The following is a 15,496-nucleotide window of genomic DNA, read 5'->3' as shown; positions in this document are numbered from 1 at the left end:
TTTCTGCTGGGTCTGTGGCCTGTTTAACAGAAGGAAGTTGGAATGGGCGTGTCTGGGTGTGTTGAAAGTTTAAGACAGTCTGTAGTGCATTTGATCTATAATTCATCACCGTAAACCGAGGCTTTTAGGGGATAGCTAAAATATATTTGAGCCCAAAAGTGTAAAAAATGACATTTGACTGTTGCTGTTACATCCTCTAAGTGTGGCAAGATGATGGTGGGACTTGGGGGTTGGAGCAGCGCTTGATACGTGTGGAGCAGAGTCTCAGCGAGAAGGCAGTGCAGCTACTTCCCGTTCCATTGTTTATAGCAAGGGCACTGCAGACATACAGCCCTTGGTTCTTTTGTGAGCTGACTGAAGTCACTAGCAGAAAAAACGTTTTGGATGTGGGAATGGGGCATTTGGATTTATAAGTTCCCCAGTTCATATCAGCTAATAATGGTTTTCTGAGGCATAGAAAATGAGACTTGGTGTCCCCTCTTCCTCCTAGCTACTGTTTTTACTTGCAAAAATGATTTATTTATGGGGAAGATAATTTTGTGTTTTTTAAGGTTTTATTGACTGTTCTTAACAAGCTGGGTCCAGCACTGTTGCTGTGTAGCGAAGCTGGGGTGCTGTGTGTGGAGACAGCGCGATGACCTGTATCACGTGTTGCCGCCCTTGGAGCTTCATGTAGGACAGTCCATCCTCTCCTCGGGTGTGTTTTTTGGGCTTGTTCTGAGAGACTAGATGTTCTGTAGGGAGCAGAGGGTGGGGGAGGCCCAAGGACCTCTTGGAAACCACTTCTCAGATGAACCGGACTTTGGAATCCCTGTCCTGTGAGCGTCATGTTGAATGAGCACTTTGGAAACACAGAGCTAGAATAGGCCCTGGCATTGTGCTGTCGACCTTCCTTCTGGCCACAGTTCAAAAAGCAAAAGTGCATTTTCCTTCATAATGGGATTTCCATTAGAGATGTGCTGGTGCTCTCAGGCGAAGTGGCAAGGCTGCTGCCATGGGCCCTTTGGACAGTTAGGCCTGTAGCACTTGTCCAGCTCTCCTGGTTTGGAGATGGGCCAGCACGTTCCTGTGACTCAAACCATGTGGTCTCAAGACCCTGTGAGAACCCAGTGACTTTCAGCCACCCAGAACTTTGCAGGGGTTAAAGGACGTTCAGTGCAGACTTACCTTAATTTTTTAAAAAAATACGTGAAAACACAGAAGGATACTAATAGGAGACACTGCTGTAAGTCATAGCCTGACCTTGGCAGGATCAGCTTCAGAAACACCAAAGTCAGGTTTACCTTGCACTTGACTTGTCATGAGATTTTGGACTTTTCTGCATTCTAGTTTTAGGGGAAAAGTGCTCTTTTGTCCAGGTAAATATTTTAACCTGAGCATCATTTCCTATTCCATGTAGGTGTGTCCTTTTGCCCAGAGAAGAAGTTTGGGTTTAATTTAATCTAGCCTAAGTAAATTTCTAATTTACTGTTAGTTAGCATGGTGAGAGTTTCACTTCAAATGAGAGACGGGTGTGAGCAGTGGGGAGTGGAAGGCTTCCCTGGGTCTTGATTTATGGGCATGTTGTTACGGTTCATGGTCACAGGGCCCTTTCCCCTCATAAAGCAGGGAAGTGTGGTTTGTACTGTGGAAGCCCTGGTGAAGCAGCACCTGAGGAAGGTCAGGAAGGTTCCTCACGGCATATTGGCATCTGGGGGCTTGGGGTGGTTAGAGCCAGGCCAGTCTAGGGGAGTTGGGTACCAGCCAGGACGTTCTGCAGCAGTAGACAGAGCTTCACTGTGGCAGTTAAATGTTTTCCTGTTTAGAGGCCCTTATCAGTTAGCTGACTCAGTATGGTTTTTCAGCATCACAGTCATGAGTTTCAGTGTAGCCGTTTTGAGGACCAACATTTCAGGTAACACATCACTAGTAACACACTCTTCTGCCTTCTCAGAATGTTGTCCAGTTGTTTGATGTCATGAGGAGGTGTGATAGAACAGGGATGACATTGGAAGAGTGAGAGAGCAACTGCGTGCTGAAAATTCTCTTCACACTGGGTAAGAATACACTTTTCACCTAACAGTTGGACGTCCCAGTGATAAGTGGGGGATACAGTAGGAAGTCTGCTTGTATTCCTTGAGCTAAACATGCCTTGCCCAAAGCACTCAGAAATAACTAGTTGATTCCTATATGTCACCGTGACACAGACAGCAAGAGTTCTTGGGGTGTCCAGCCATGCTTCCTCTCCTATGAAAGTAGGTTTGGACATGTATTCAGGTACTGGGAATTTGAAGCCTTTATGATTATACTGTAACTTTCATTTTGCAAGTTTTAAGGTTCTTTTCTAGATTCCTTTAATTTGTAATTTTGTTATAGAGGTAGAAGGCATAGTACTTAATTTTAGTACTTAATGCCAGTTTTATGACATTAGTCCTGTGTTCTAAGCAGCACATCTCCCCTCCCAGTGGAGGGTTTACTTGGTAACAACGGATGGCTTAGTTATCATCTTGCTGGAGTCTACAGACTGGGACATTATGCGCAGAAGTAAGAGGGAACAGACAGACCTGCCCTTTTCTTATCGCGAATTCCCAGTTCCAGTGTTTGTGCTCCGTGGGGTGACACAAAATGAAGCTGGTGGTCAAGTGTTCAAGTGGGGTTGTGTCTGGAGCTCATGCTAGACAGGTAGGTCCTGTCCAGACTTGTTACTTGCACAGCAGTGGTGACCCAGGCACTCACTCATCCACCCCAAGGCCCTTTGTGCAAAAACCTATGGCAGTGACTGTGTTCAGCCCTTCCGTGGGAGGCACCCTCAATTCCTAGGCTGTCTGGCTCGTCTCTGGTGCCTTGGAGTTGGGAGGTCCCAGATGGGCGGAAGGCAAAGCGCATCATCAAGCCTGTCCCAGAGCCATGATCCCGGAGCCATGGCAGATGTGGCCTGCAGAGCCTGGGCAGGGCGCTGAGCCGTGTGGTCCTTTTCTGCCTTCACCCACTTTTGGTGGCTAGTCTTCTCTGTAAAAGGAACGTGAGATCCAAACCACAGAACCAATAACGTCAGTGCCCAGCGAGACGAATAGCTGCTCGTGGTGGTTGGTTGCCATTAGTTGGAATTGAGTGCTATGGCCCCCTCCCCCTTTTGGGGGAAGAGGAGTTGGTGAGAATATATTTATATAAAGCACTTTATGGTCTTGGCTATCAAGGCCTGGCTTCTCAATAGAATATATTTCTTACTCTAGGTCCGTAGAAAACCACAAATACAGATTTCAGATAGGCCTGAGCTCAAGCTTTGTAGCCTGAGGAGGATGTGGGGTCTGCTGAGTGCAGTAAAAGGCATCAAGAAAGGTGTGTGACTCTCCCTGGCGACCCTCCTGTGGGTCGGGAGGCTCTGGTCACGGCCGCTGCGTCCGTCAGTTAGCAGGTGCCCCCAGTAGAGCCCTGGCATGGGCTGTCCAGACTCTCCCATCCCTGCCCCTTTCTTCCCTTAGCCCCTCTGTCCTGGGCTCGAGGGCCAGTGCTTAGCTCTGTCCAGACCTGAAAATGGGAGCAAAAACGCTCCCTGGTCTGCAGTGTGGATGCACTGGGTTGCTCTTACAAAAAGGAATATGGCAAGCAGTGGTGTGACAGCTGGAATTAGCACTTTATTCTTAAAAATGACAATAGAAAAGTACCTTTAAACAGTTTATAAAAGCATAATAGACTGGGTGGAAGTTGCTGTTTTCCTTAGAAACAAGAGTACAGAACTGTCACCACGAACCAGGAGGCGATGAAGGCCTAAGCAGGGCTTGGGTGTGGCAGGGACGTTCCTTCCTGTCATTTATTGTGAGGGTGAGTGCCCCTCACCCCTGGCTCCTTTCGTTTTTTGTGTGATGAGCTTCTAAAAGTGTGTTGATCTCTTTACTTCTGATGGAAAATAATGAAACTAGAAAACCTGACACCAACCATGTATATATACTATAGTCATTAAAACATCGAAATCTTCAGCACAGCGTGAGCAGATCAGTAAGAAAGCTTGTGGTCATGTTTAGCTATATCAGCAGTTAAAAATTCTTAGGTCAATGTATTTTTACAGCCGGCTCTTCTCCAACAAGGGGGAGAGTGAGCTGCCACAGACTCTGGAAGTGTCGGCTTACCACGCTAGACTGACCGGCTTTGACGGAGTCTTGAAGCAAGCTGATGAGTACTCATTCCAGACGCCAGGTAGTGTCACGGTGAGCACATGGGATTCAAGATCATGTTTTAAGTGGTGTGTCTGGCCTGCTGCTGCCAAGGCTCAGGAACACCAGCTCAGTTCAACCCATGTTTTGCAAAATCACTTGGGAGATGGGAGCTGCCCATTGCAGCCAGGTGGGCCGGGCAAAGGTGGCTGCCGCCTGGGCCCAGGCTGGCCTCCCAAGCCAAGGCTTCCCCTTAGACTCAGCACGTTCACCGGGGGAGTCGCGTGTCAGCTGGGCACACACAGGAGCGTGCTGGTAGAAGAAAAACAGAAGAAAACGGCAAAACCCAACACTCGGCCCACAGTTTGTATAGTTACCTCGGGAGCTGCCGGGCTCTTCTAAGTGAGGAATGTGCTCCAAGGAAAGGCTGCTTTGCCCCGCTGGGAACCTGCCGCCGTTAGGATAGAAGCTCCTGGAGGCCTTTGATTGTCTTGCAGGGTGTCCTACTAGACCTGGAAGTAAACCCCGAGTACTGCACTAGCAGTTCTAACATCTAACGCTGCGTTACTCGTGGACTCAGGCCAGGGAAACAGATTTCTATACATTCACCATATGATTCTGGAAATTTTGATAATATTTAAAAACATGCCTTAAACATGCAGCTTCTTTTAGAGGAAAAAAATAGATATTTTAAATTACAAGCATTCAAAAGTCAAGCACAAAATCTGTGATCCAGCCCAGTGTAAGATCATCCATCCTGTCATACTTAAAATGTTTGGTATAAAAATACTCACTCTCTTGATTTTATCGTTGACATCTTTTATGTTTCATTCGAAAATATCTCCAAACTGTACAGAAATGGCAGACCATGCGTTCACAAATAACACGGTTTCTTACAAATTATACAGTGTAAAAGAGTAAAACATTTTTATTGTATTTTTTTCTTCGAGAAAAACAGATGTGTGATAGAGGCTGTGGCAGAGTCTTGAAGGGACCAAAACTGGGCGGGTTCCAGCCTGAAACAGAAAGAAAGCATGTAAGGGCAGTGGGTCTCACAAGCGCGTGGTCTTCCTCTGAGCCACGGGGCTGTTTCGGGACACCAGTGTATAGAAGCCACGGCTCAGAGACTCCTGGTGATTCCCCACAACGGCGCATGTGTACACCTTTCTGTAAACACGGAGTATCCTCACTGACCCTCCAGATGAAGACCACTCACAAGCCAGACGCTCAGTGGTCTGGCTTTACAAACACGGGCAGTGGGTATTTAATTTCTGTTTATCTTTCTCTTACTAGAATCTTTTCAAGCCCTCCCTCCCCTGCAAGGAAACGTTCATATTTGTTTTGCTTCGTGGCAGAATAAAGGGCCTTTGGACAATCATCTAGACTTCGTCCCTGGCAGACCCCCGCCCTGGTCCCAGGAGTTTCGTAAACACTTCTCAGCTCCTTTGTGTCTGGATTTACTCACTTACGTGAAGGCTCTATTGTAGGTGCTCTACTCTTATTCTGTCGCTCATTTTACTTTCATCTCTCCAACTCCCCAGTCCCTTGTTTTCTTGCCATCTTACCAACAGGTCAGACTCACATAAATCTGTGATTGCCGGAAAGGTATACGTAGAAGTAATCAGCATATACTACTAGAATTTTGTATGTGGGAGGAAGCCGTCCTTGCTGTTAACAGCCCCTGTCCTGCCCTGAGTTAAACTCTTTCAGACACAGCTAATTGGACGATCTTAATGAACACTCCTCTCCCACCCAGATCCGTCCAGTGCCAGCTGGATCTAAACTATGTCCCAGTATATCTTGTCAGAGCCTAGTTTTTGGTTGACAGTACAAATGGGTAAAACTAATGAGCCACAAGTCAGAAGACCAAATACAATAACCACAAACCTGTGGCTCCTGGAAAACTCCACGGGGAGAAGGTAGGACACTGCTCTCAAGAGTAGGGATCTGGACATCCAGAACCTCTTCTCTGAAGTTCGGTTAACACTTACCTGTCTCTTCAGCTTGTTGTAACTATTAAATTAGTCCTCGCCTATCATTTAGTTACGATTATAGAAAGAATAACGAGTGTCCCCTTCGGTTTAGAAATGTTCCCAACTCGAGCTCTGGGAGCCAGGTCCCCGTGTCCTCCCTGCAGTTTCTCCGAGTTCTCTGGTACAGGATTTGTCCAGCAGGAGGTGATCACCTCCTTTAGGAAAATTCCTTTGCTTCCCCTGGTGCCCAGCACAGTAGTGGGGATCAGCCCCCCAGACTCACTCAATGCCGGAGGAATCGAAGCGGGCCAGGACCCTTCACTCCCCATCTTTGGTGCAGGTCACACGTACTGTGACACTCAGCAGGGCCAGCAGAAGGACCCCCCCCTCGTGAAAGCTACATCTCTTCTCCTGCCTGATTTCTACCCAGCAGGGGGTGGGGCACCAGGACCCCCGATCCAGCCCAGGTGTGCACGGCCTGAAGCAGGCCCGGGTGGGTGGCAGGAATGCACGTGCCCAGGGTTATGGGGGGTCACAGGGCCGGGCCTGGTCCTTGGTGCTGTAGCAGCTGACATCCTCTAATGAACTCACGAGCCTCGGTCCCCACGAGCGTCTGATCTGCGGCCCTCTGGCTGCCAAAGGGGCCTCCCCCACCTGCCAGTCTCTGTCCGTCCACGGAGGAGGGAAACCAGCTTTGGGGACCCGGAGACGAGGCCAGCTTCCTTCCTCCTCAGTCTTGGCTTGTCAGGCCTGGAATGACAAGTCCCACGTCATTCCAAACTTGACCCCATGCCAGCAACCCAAGCCGTGGATGTTGTCGATTCCAGGAAACCAGGGCCAAGGAACAGCAGTTCCCACTTCGGAACAACTCACAGGGGACAGCAGCGGGCAGCCCGTAGGCTCTGGGAACCTGAGGGGCGTCTCACAGAGCATGGGCTTGGAGAGGGCCGCCCACTAGTTTAGGAAGGACAAAGCTCTTACAGCCCCTGGCTCGGTGAGGCAGGGCCTGCCTGGTCTAGGTCTGCTTGCTTCTCCGGAGCTCAAAGGCCACCTTCAGGCAAGTGCACGTTGCCAGCTCCCGGGCAGTTCTCCCCATTCCCATCAGCTCTGCCCTGGGCGTTTCTGCCATGACCTCAAAGGCAACGCGTCTCTACCGAGACTCACCACTTGGCCTTCACACGGATGCGTCCCAGACACGCCCTGCACTCTCTGACACCGCCATCGCCGGCTTGGTTCGCCTCTCCCGGTACGTGTTTCCACTAGACCATGCATTTCGCTTTGGGCAGTAAGGTGACAATTCCTAAAGCACCTCCCGCTACCTGGCTCAGATCTCCGCTGCCTCTCCAAGACCCTCAAAACCTTGATCAAAATCCATTTTCCACAAGACCACACAGTCATTCTTACGTGCCCCGCTTCTGTTAGTGTATTTCCGCATACACAAACCCTACTATCTGTCAAAACTCAGTTTAAGCACCACTTCCTCCAGCCTTTCCTGATCCCTTCAGGCTGCAGGGCTTTCTCATCTCCTGGCTGGAGCTCTCACGGTCCAGGCCACTTACTTGGCTTTCACAAGGATTACTTCCCTCCCTGAGACCGTCTCCACCATCCTCTACTCCAGACATAGTCGCTTGCATGTAGCAAAAATGCAGACACCTGGACTCTAGGACAAATGAAACGGGAACGATGGGCTATTAATGGGACGTGGCCCCCAGCCTTGATCATGCCCAGGCTAGGCTGAGAGCCAGGAGACTGTGCCTCGGGCCCACGTGGGGCTCTGCACACCGGCCCTGACAGGGCCTCTACAGAAAGCTGATGCGGGGACTGGGAAGGCGCCCCAGCTTTCTGAGGCGATAAGCAACACACCCGACTTAAGGGTCCTCTGTCCCCTTCCTGGGCCCCTGAGCAGGAAGAAAGATGGACGGGGCTGGTTAATCTAAGGCTGCGTAGAAAGTCGGATCTTTTGAAGTGAAAAAGAACAGGGAGGGAAGAAACAAAGAAAGGGGTGAGAGTCAATAGTTTCCTGAGCTTTTCCGCTTTTCCATAACTGTGTTGGGTAAATGCAGTTCTCACATGGGAAAAGAATGCGTCTGCATTGCCATAGATGTTCCAGACTGAATAGAAGGTCAGAATGTGGCTATTTCAATCCCTGTAAACAAGGAAAGGGGTTTAGCTAGGAACGGAGTTCAAACCTTGGAATGTATTAACAAGGACATTTTAAACAGAAAGCAAAGACATCCGGGAACACAGAGCACCATGGGGGGTGGGAGAGAGTCAGGCTCTGTTTACAGAGCAGACTCTCCTCACAGAACCTTTCCGGAAAGGGGGTCAACTATGACATGCATGTGATGGGATAAACAAGGGAAGAAAATGTGTATAAAATCTTGTCTGAAGCAGGTCACCACTGTCTCTATTTGAAGGCAATGGGGTGTCTCCCTGTGTCTTAAGGAATATTACACAATTCTAAACCAGTTCATTTCAGCTGTCCTCGATGGAGATCACTGTGTGTCCCTCAGCGCTTGGGGACAGCTGCCGATGGGTATGGGTCATGGTGCCGGCTGCCCTGGTGGGGTTAGGGGTGGCCAACGCCGAGACCCACGGGAGAGGCTGCTCTTCCCCGAGGCAGCTTGGTAGGTTGGTAAGTTAGAGTGTGTTGATCCAAGCGCCTTGTGAGTGTTTTCTCCCAGCAAGAAGAAAATCCTCTTTCTGTTTCCCCCCAATCCATTTGTATCTATACTTGGCCTATTTACTAATGATTTTTTCCCCAAGAGTTTTTCTAACATTTATTCATTTTTACTATAAGGTAAGAAATATTCCCTTCCATCCAAATCCCAACATCATATGACTAAGGTTTTTAATAAGAGTGGTTTAGTTTTCATTTTATACCTGTCAGCTTGACTTTTGAAAAATCAAATGCTGGTACTAATTTGTAACACAAAGGCTAACATTTTAAAAGCTTCACAGTCTATAGAGTCTGCAGGGAACAGTCATCTGTGGTTAGAAACTCCTCCCTATTCTAAAGATGCATGCCCTGCACCGGCGCACCACTGGCCACGGACACGAGCTCACGCTGGCCGCCCCCACTGTGGCCCTGGGTGGACGCCAGCCCTCACCCTCAGGAGGCCTGCCCTCGGGGCCAGAGATCCTCCCTCCTCACAGGCCAGGCCTATCTCTGCAGTGCTGGCTGACTTCAGAGCTGGGGAGGGGAAAGCCTCCTCCACACTCTTGTAACCGATGGGTGGCCTGGGGCTGGTAAGCCCCACTGTGAACACGGCTAGTGCTGAAGACCCCGTCCACGCGGGCCACCCAGGACCGAGCCGGTTCTCCTCCCCACTGTCACCAGGCCCTTCCACTGTCTGCAGAGAGTCACCACACGCTCCAGCTGCTGCTGCTTCCTGACGGGGCTCATCTGCTTGTGCCCGAATTACTGAGATATGGGCTGATTTACTACACTAAAAATAAATAATAATAAAAAATCCCTACTCTAAACCTGCTTCTAAAAAAATTGTATGGGTGGCTGCTCATTGGTCCTTAAATTTCCCCAGAGGAGAGAGAAAGCAAAGCAAGATCTTGCCTTTTTAAACAGTTTTACTGAGTGGTATTATCCATAAGAATACCGTGGACACTTCTGTTAAGGACCACGAGAAGAGGAAAACCTGATCGATCAGAAGGCTGTAGAACTAGTGGGACATCTCTTGGCTGCCCTGTGTGACGTGGAAAACTCTACCTGTCGGTCAGTTTCGTTAGTGTGAGAAACAGACGTCAGTGGGAAAAAAGACCCCAAGTGCCTGATGCCGGCTCCCCAACCAGGCAGGGTGGGCAGGCTGCACGCGCCCACTACACGCGCCTCTGGGGGGCACTGAGAGGCGGGCTTCTGAGCACGAGATGACTTATGCCCCGAATGTGGTAATGACCTCCTAGGCCCGGCTGCCTGGTTCTCTGCCCTTAGCAGGAATCCTGTTCTCTTTATGACTCATCCTTTCTTTATAGGCCCCTCACAGGGATGAAATCTGCCACCTTATTTGGGCTGGGACATAATTGCTGCTGGCCTGCCCCTGGCATTCCTGCTGTTCTAGGTCAAGCTTTCCAAAGAGACTGGAAGCCCCACGTGTGGTGCCCAGCAGGCAGGTCGCCTCCTGGAACCCTGCTGCACGACTGTTCTGAGACAACGCTTACTGCCCGCAGTGAAAGAACTGAGCAGTGACAGCTGGTAGTGACGGAGAAGACGGACAAATCACCCAAATCTTCACCACTAGAAAAGCCGCGCAGTTTAGGAGTCCACTTAGACTCCATTATAGTTCAGTCATGCCCAAGGGCAATCGCCCTGTTTCTTGAGAGGCTCAGAATGTCTCCAAGTCATCAAGAAAGGGCTGCACTATATTCAGTATAACTGGATTAATAGATCAAAAGGAATATACATACTACATCTGAAGATTTCCACCAAAATGATTAAAAAAAAAAAAAGCCTTAGGGCTTCAAGGGAAAAACTTCATTCATATATATGTTCCCTTTGATGGAATACCTCATGCCCGGATACTGCTGGAGGAGGTGTTGACAGCCTCACCCAGCAAGGCTGTGAGGACCAAGCACTGGGTGACGCGCTCTGAGAGCCCGCAGAGCTCACCTGCTACCCCGGGACGCCTTTCCCTCAGCAGACGGCAGCTGGAGGAGACGAGCGCATGCCGGTCCCGAGCGCCCACCGCAGCCCCTGGAGGGGCCCCACCCACCGGGGATGCTGGTGGGATGGCCCCGACTACACCACTCCACGCGGTCGTGCCCTGCCCGGGACACGCTGCTTCTTGGGAGGAACCGTTCAGTCTCTGAGTTTGGAACTCACCAGCGCGCTCCAGTTTTGTAGAACAGCTCGAGAACAGGAGCCACTTGAAGATTGCGTTAATACCCACAAGACAGATTGCAGCCACCATCACACACCTGGAACCTGGGGTGGAGAAAGAGATGAGCCGTTAACACCCGCGGTGACAGCAACCCCGGCTGCCGGCTTCCCCGGGCCTGTTCCGAGGGTAAAAAGCTGCAAGGCAAAGGCACCAGCACCAAAGGCCTCCACTGCTGAGCTTGAGGACAAGCTCCAACTGGGAGTGCCACGAAGAGCTCTCACTGGGACGTGGCGCAGCCAGCGGGAGGTGGCTCTCGGGGGCCGGGGTGCCCGGCAGCAGAGGGTGGCTCCCAGGGACTCCCTGCAGCAAGCCCAGTGGGGAGGGCACCTGGAGAAAAGCTGCCCCTTTAGGAGCACCAGGGCATAAGCCCCCCGGGGGCAGACAGGCAGGGCCTCTGCACACACGTCCCCCAGGACTAGACAGAGGAAAGGCACGGGATCTGAGGGCCCCCGAGAGCAGCCCGAAACCTAACCAACTCCAGGGGCCGCCCCAGACCCCAGGGACAACTCTGGTCAGCCCAAGGCCACAGAAGCAACCCTCCAGGAGAACCCTGTGCTGTCACGTGCACCAATGAACTCGACTTTGCTCCGGGCACCTACTAGGAAACAAAACCCAAAAGCTAACACTTGGGAACATACCCTGCTATTCCCAGTGTCTGAGAATTCTGAGACAGGAAGAGGCAGACACTTCGCGAGGAACACATTTTTAATATTCTTCCTGCAGGCATGGCTGCCTCCGCGCTGGCTGGTTTCATCAAGAATTCCTGGTGCTGAGGAAGGAAGGCCTTCGCCCAGCACGTGGACACCGGTGCCCGATTCCCCGCTAACGTTCCTCAAGTCTTCAGCGCTGCTCTCCTTCCCAGGACAGAGAACCTGCTTCTGGCGCACAGGGCTTTGTGGACAGGAGCGCACGATGTGCTGTGGAAAGCTGCCCCGGGATGCTGCAGGGAGACCATGCCCTGCGCTCAGACGGCCTCTGGGGTGATGCGGCAGGCTGAAGGAAAGATCGCCTTCCCAGGGCATCTCTCTTCTCAGAGTCAGGAAAAAAAAAAAGTTTTCCCCAGAATTTCACTATAAAAACATTGAAAGATGAGTAGATGTGATTCTAGTCTCCTGGTAGAAATTGGGTTGAGGACAGAAAAATAAATGTTCACCCCTGGAAAGAAAACCTATCATCTGACCCAAGTTTCCCCGGCCGTGTCCACACTTGCCGGGCACAGGCAAGGAGGGAGGGAGGGTGTGCCTGCAGACCCAGGGTGCCTCCTGGGGCAGCCAGACCAAGGCTGCCTTTTTAGGATGGCTGTCATTTAGGAAATCACACTGATGACCAGATTCCTCTCAGCCTCTGGGCTGAAGCTAGTTGGGAGGACTGAGGACTGGTGGTTTAGGAGTCCTGGGACCCTGGCTTCTGGGCCCGGGTTCTGGGAGACCAGGGTTTTATCAGCAAGCCGCTCTTTGCAGTTACTGTATCAACAACACTTGTCCGCACGCCGGGCTCAGCGGGTGGGCAGAGAGAACACGTGGGCCAGAGTCTGCTTTGCAGAGACCCCGGGAGCGGACTCCCCAAAGAACACAAAACACCAGAGGGGAGTCCCAACGCGTTCACCTCTATGTAGAGCACGCGGCCTTCTGAAGCTCTCAGCCACTCAGAGAGCTGATGGCAGTGGACGGTCGGCTCCTGCAGGTGGCCCTGCCCTGCGACTGCGGAAACGCCGAGGCTCAGTGTCCTGATCTTAACGTGCGGCCGCGATCTGTGACCTTCCTCCAGGGGCCGGGCAGGCAGCTCCCTGGTGCACGTGCTCGGGGGCCTCCGTGTCCCAGCCAGACTCACAGAATAGACCACGGGTGAAGGGAGAGCCACAGTGGACTGCGCTGGCTGTCACAAGAGTCCTGGTTGGCACATGGCTCGGCAGGTGCTAGGAGGTGGTTAGCAGAAAGCTAGAAGGGACGCCACCACCCCAGTACCTGGCAGGAGGCAGGTTCTCAGGCCCGTCCCTACTTTCTGACTCACACAGGACGCAAAACAGACCCCGGGGCTCAGGGTGAGGGAATCAGAACCAGGGCACGTGGAGACCCCTCTCAGGGAAGGGCTCATCCACTTGGGCCGCCGGGCACCTTCTGCCATTGCTGCCTTCAAGCCCCACCCAGCCCAAGCCTGTTCACTTGGATGTAGCAAAAGGGAGGGGAGAAGAGGAACAGAGAAGTTAAACTGTCCTCTAAGCTTGAGTAAAGTGAGGTCTGTTCTGAAAAAAGAACCCCATATAAATCTGGGAGAGCTTTCATCTCTGCTCCCGTGTGCAGGGAAGCACCTGCTGACCCCTCACAGTCGCCGTCTTTCCTTGATTGGCATTTTTCCATTAGCCCCTCTCACCACCCAACCTACTGTTTACTTTAGTATTTTATTACTCTTCTGTTACAGAATGTCACCTCCACCAAGTCAAGGGTTTTGTCTGCTTCTGTCCACTGTTGTATCTGCAACGCCCAGAACAGTACCTTATATCCCGCAGATGGTCACTGAATATGTATTGTGTCAATGGCCTTACGTGTGACTGAAAGACCTTGGTTCACAGAAGACAAGGGAAGGACCCTGGGGCCTCTTCTAGGCAGAAGGCAGGGGGTGAGTGCCTGAAGCCACAGCAGCTGTCTGGGCTTCCATGAAGACTCTGCCCTTCCCACCCTGCTAAGCTCTAAGTGCTGCTGCCTGGACATCCAGCAGCTGGGGCTCTCCGGATCGTGGCTGCATCCCCAAGGCGCTTGTGCTTACAGCCAAAGACAGACTAGGCCATTCCTCCCCAAAACTAAACAAAAGGAACAAACAGGTTCAAATTCTTATCCCTTGCCATGTCCTCCTTTAGTTCGGTGAGGCCGTGACTACACATGCTTATAATTTCTATGCTGTGGTCTCGGTCCCCGGCCAGGGAAATTTCATGAGTTCTTTAAGAACACCCTCCCATGTCCACTCCAACTCTAATTCTTTCTCCCCTCTTTTTTCTGATTTATTTAACTACATTTGGATACCCAACCAGGAGGACTGCGTAACCTTTATTCCTTGTAAGGAGTGACTACAGAGCTGTTCATGCTTTTCTATCCTCAACCCATCTGGGAAATTGATCACTGCCAATCATTACTGTGTTTCCTGGGGTTCTCGGCCACATGGCTGACCCATTAGCAAAACTCTGTAGTGATGTGCACACGTTGTAACCAGACTGAACACCGTCTGTCAAGCAAGATGTTGAACAAATTAAAACGTAACACCCACCCCTCTGACGACCACCCTTCTGGTGGTCTTACTTACGCCACTGATGGCGGTCCGCACGCACACCCACCTCCTTTGGAGCGCTCCTCTCTTTGGAGCATCCTGGGCAATAATTCTCCTTTCTCTTTAAAACGTGTGTCCATGGCTCTTGCCCCTTAGAACTGAAGCTCTTCAGGGGCACAGGCCTAGTTTCACACATTTTTTTTTTTTTTTGCGGTATGCGGACCTCTCACTGTTGTGGCCTCTCCCATTGCGGAGCACAGGCTCCGGACACGCAGGCTCAGCGGCCATGGCTCACGGGCCCAGCCGCTCCGCGGCATGTGGGATCTTCCTGGACCGGAGCACAAACCCGTGTCCCCTGCATCGGCAGGCGGACTCTCAACCACTGCACCACCAGGGAAGCCCTCACACATTTTTATATCTACCATATAGTAGATACATAACACACGTTTAAAGAATAAAGAGCTTGTTTACTTTTCTAGTCTAGTCACTGATTTCCCTTTAGAAATAAGCACTCAGACTGGGTCAATTAAAAATCCCTGAAGGACCTCCGGGAGAACAGGCCTGGAATGTTCAGGGTCCAGGAGGAGGCAGCCCTGACGTTCCACACATCAGAAGTGACGCCGGTCTGCGTACAGGTCCTTATGTCTGATACCAGATGTCACTCCTGCCCCCATTCCGGTGCTGTCTTTCCGGGGGGGAAGAAAGCCCCTTCCAGTGAGTACAGGAAGGCCATGTGGGCCAGTGGTTCCACTGGTGGCACCTACCCTTCACTTGCCCTCTTCTGAAGACTCATCTTGCTCTAGAATGTTGGTTATTTCATCAGCACCACTGTTTTCAGTTCTCACTTACGTCTCCTTAAGATTACACAGCCTGGATTATTAGCTGTCTTGGAAAGGACTTGATCCAAGAGACGAGGAGGAGCCTGGGTAATGGAGCCATACTGAGCTGGTCTAACTTCAGGCAGGATGGGAGTCCCAACCCCAAGTGCAGTGCAATGAGTTCAGTGATCTATCCTCCTCCCGAACTACTTCCTCTCCCCCACTCCCTTCAGACCCCAAGGAAGGAGCCTGGCCCATGGCCCAAGTTTATCTCAGAACAATGATGCACCCACCGGAGACATTACATCTTTATGCAGATCCTACAGTGTTTCAGAAGCCATACTTCCAGGGCAGTGGGGAGCAACTGCTGGCCCTTCTCTGGTAGCCACGCCGCCTCTAGATCTCTGGGGAATGGAGCTAGATCT

The 15,496-nt window shown here is 51.2% G+C and overlaps 1 protein-coding gene across 2 annotated transcripts in view; it reads right to left on the bottom strand.

Moving 5' to 3' along the window:
* Positions 1-4,862: 4,862 nt before the first annotated feature.
* RBPMS (RNA binding protein, mRNA processing factor) overlaps positions 4,863-15,496 on the bottom strand; it is a 185,798-nt gene continuing 175,164 nt past the window's right edge. Inside the window, exons 9-10 of one of the 2 annotated variants that reach the window (XM_082680178.1) lie at positions 10,938-11,039; positions 4,863-5,146 (exon numbers count right to left, since the gene is read on the bottom strand). In XM_082680178.1, the coding sequence (XP_082536304.1) occupies positions 11,025-11,039 (15 nt within the window). In that variant the 3' untranslated portion in view covers positions 4,863-5,146; positions 10,938-11,024. The remainder of the gene's footprint in view (positions 5,147-10,937; positions 11,040-15,496) is intronic. The other variant, XM_082680177.1, reaches the window with a different exon arrangement.

Source organism: Grampus griseus (genome assembly GCF_964374135.1).
Source record: "Grampus griseus genome assembly, chromosome: 21".
Classification (NCBI taxonomy): domain Eukaryota; kingdom Metazoa; phylum Chordata; class Mammalia; order Artiodactyla; family Delphinidae; genus Grampus; species Grampus griseus.
This window is presented reverse-complemented; position numbering and strand designations above follow the sequence as displayed.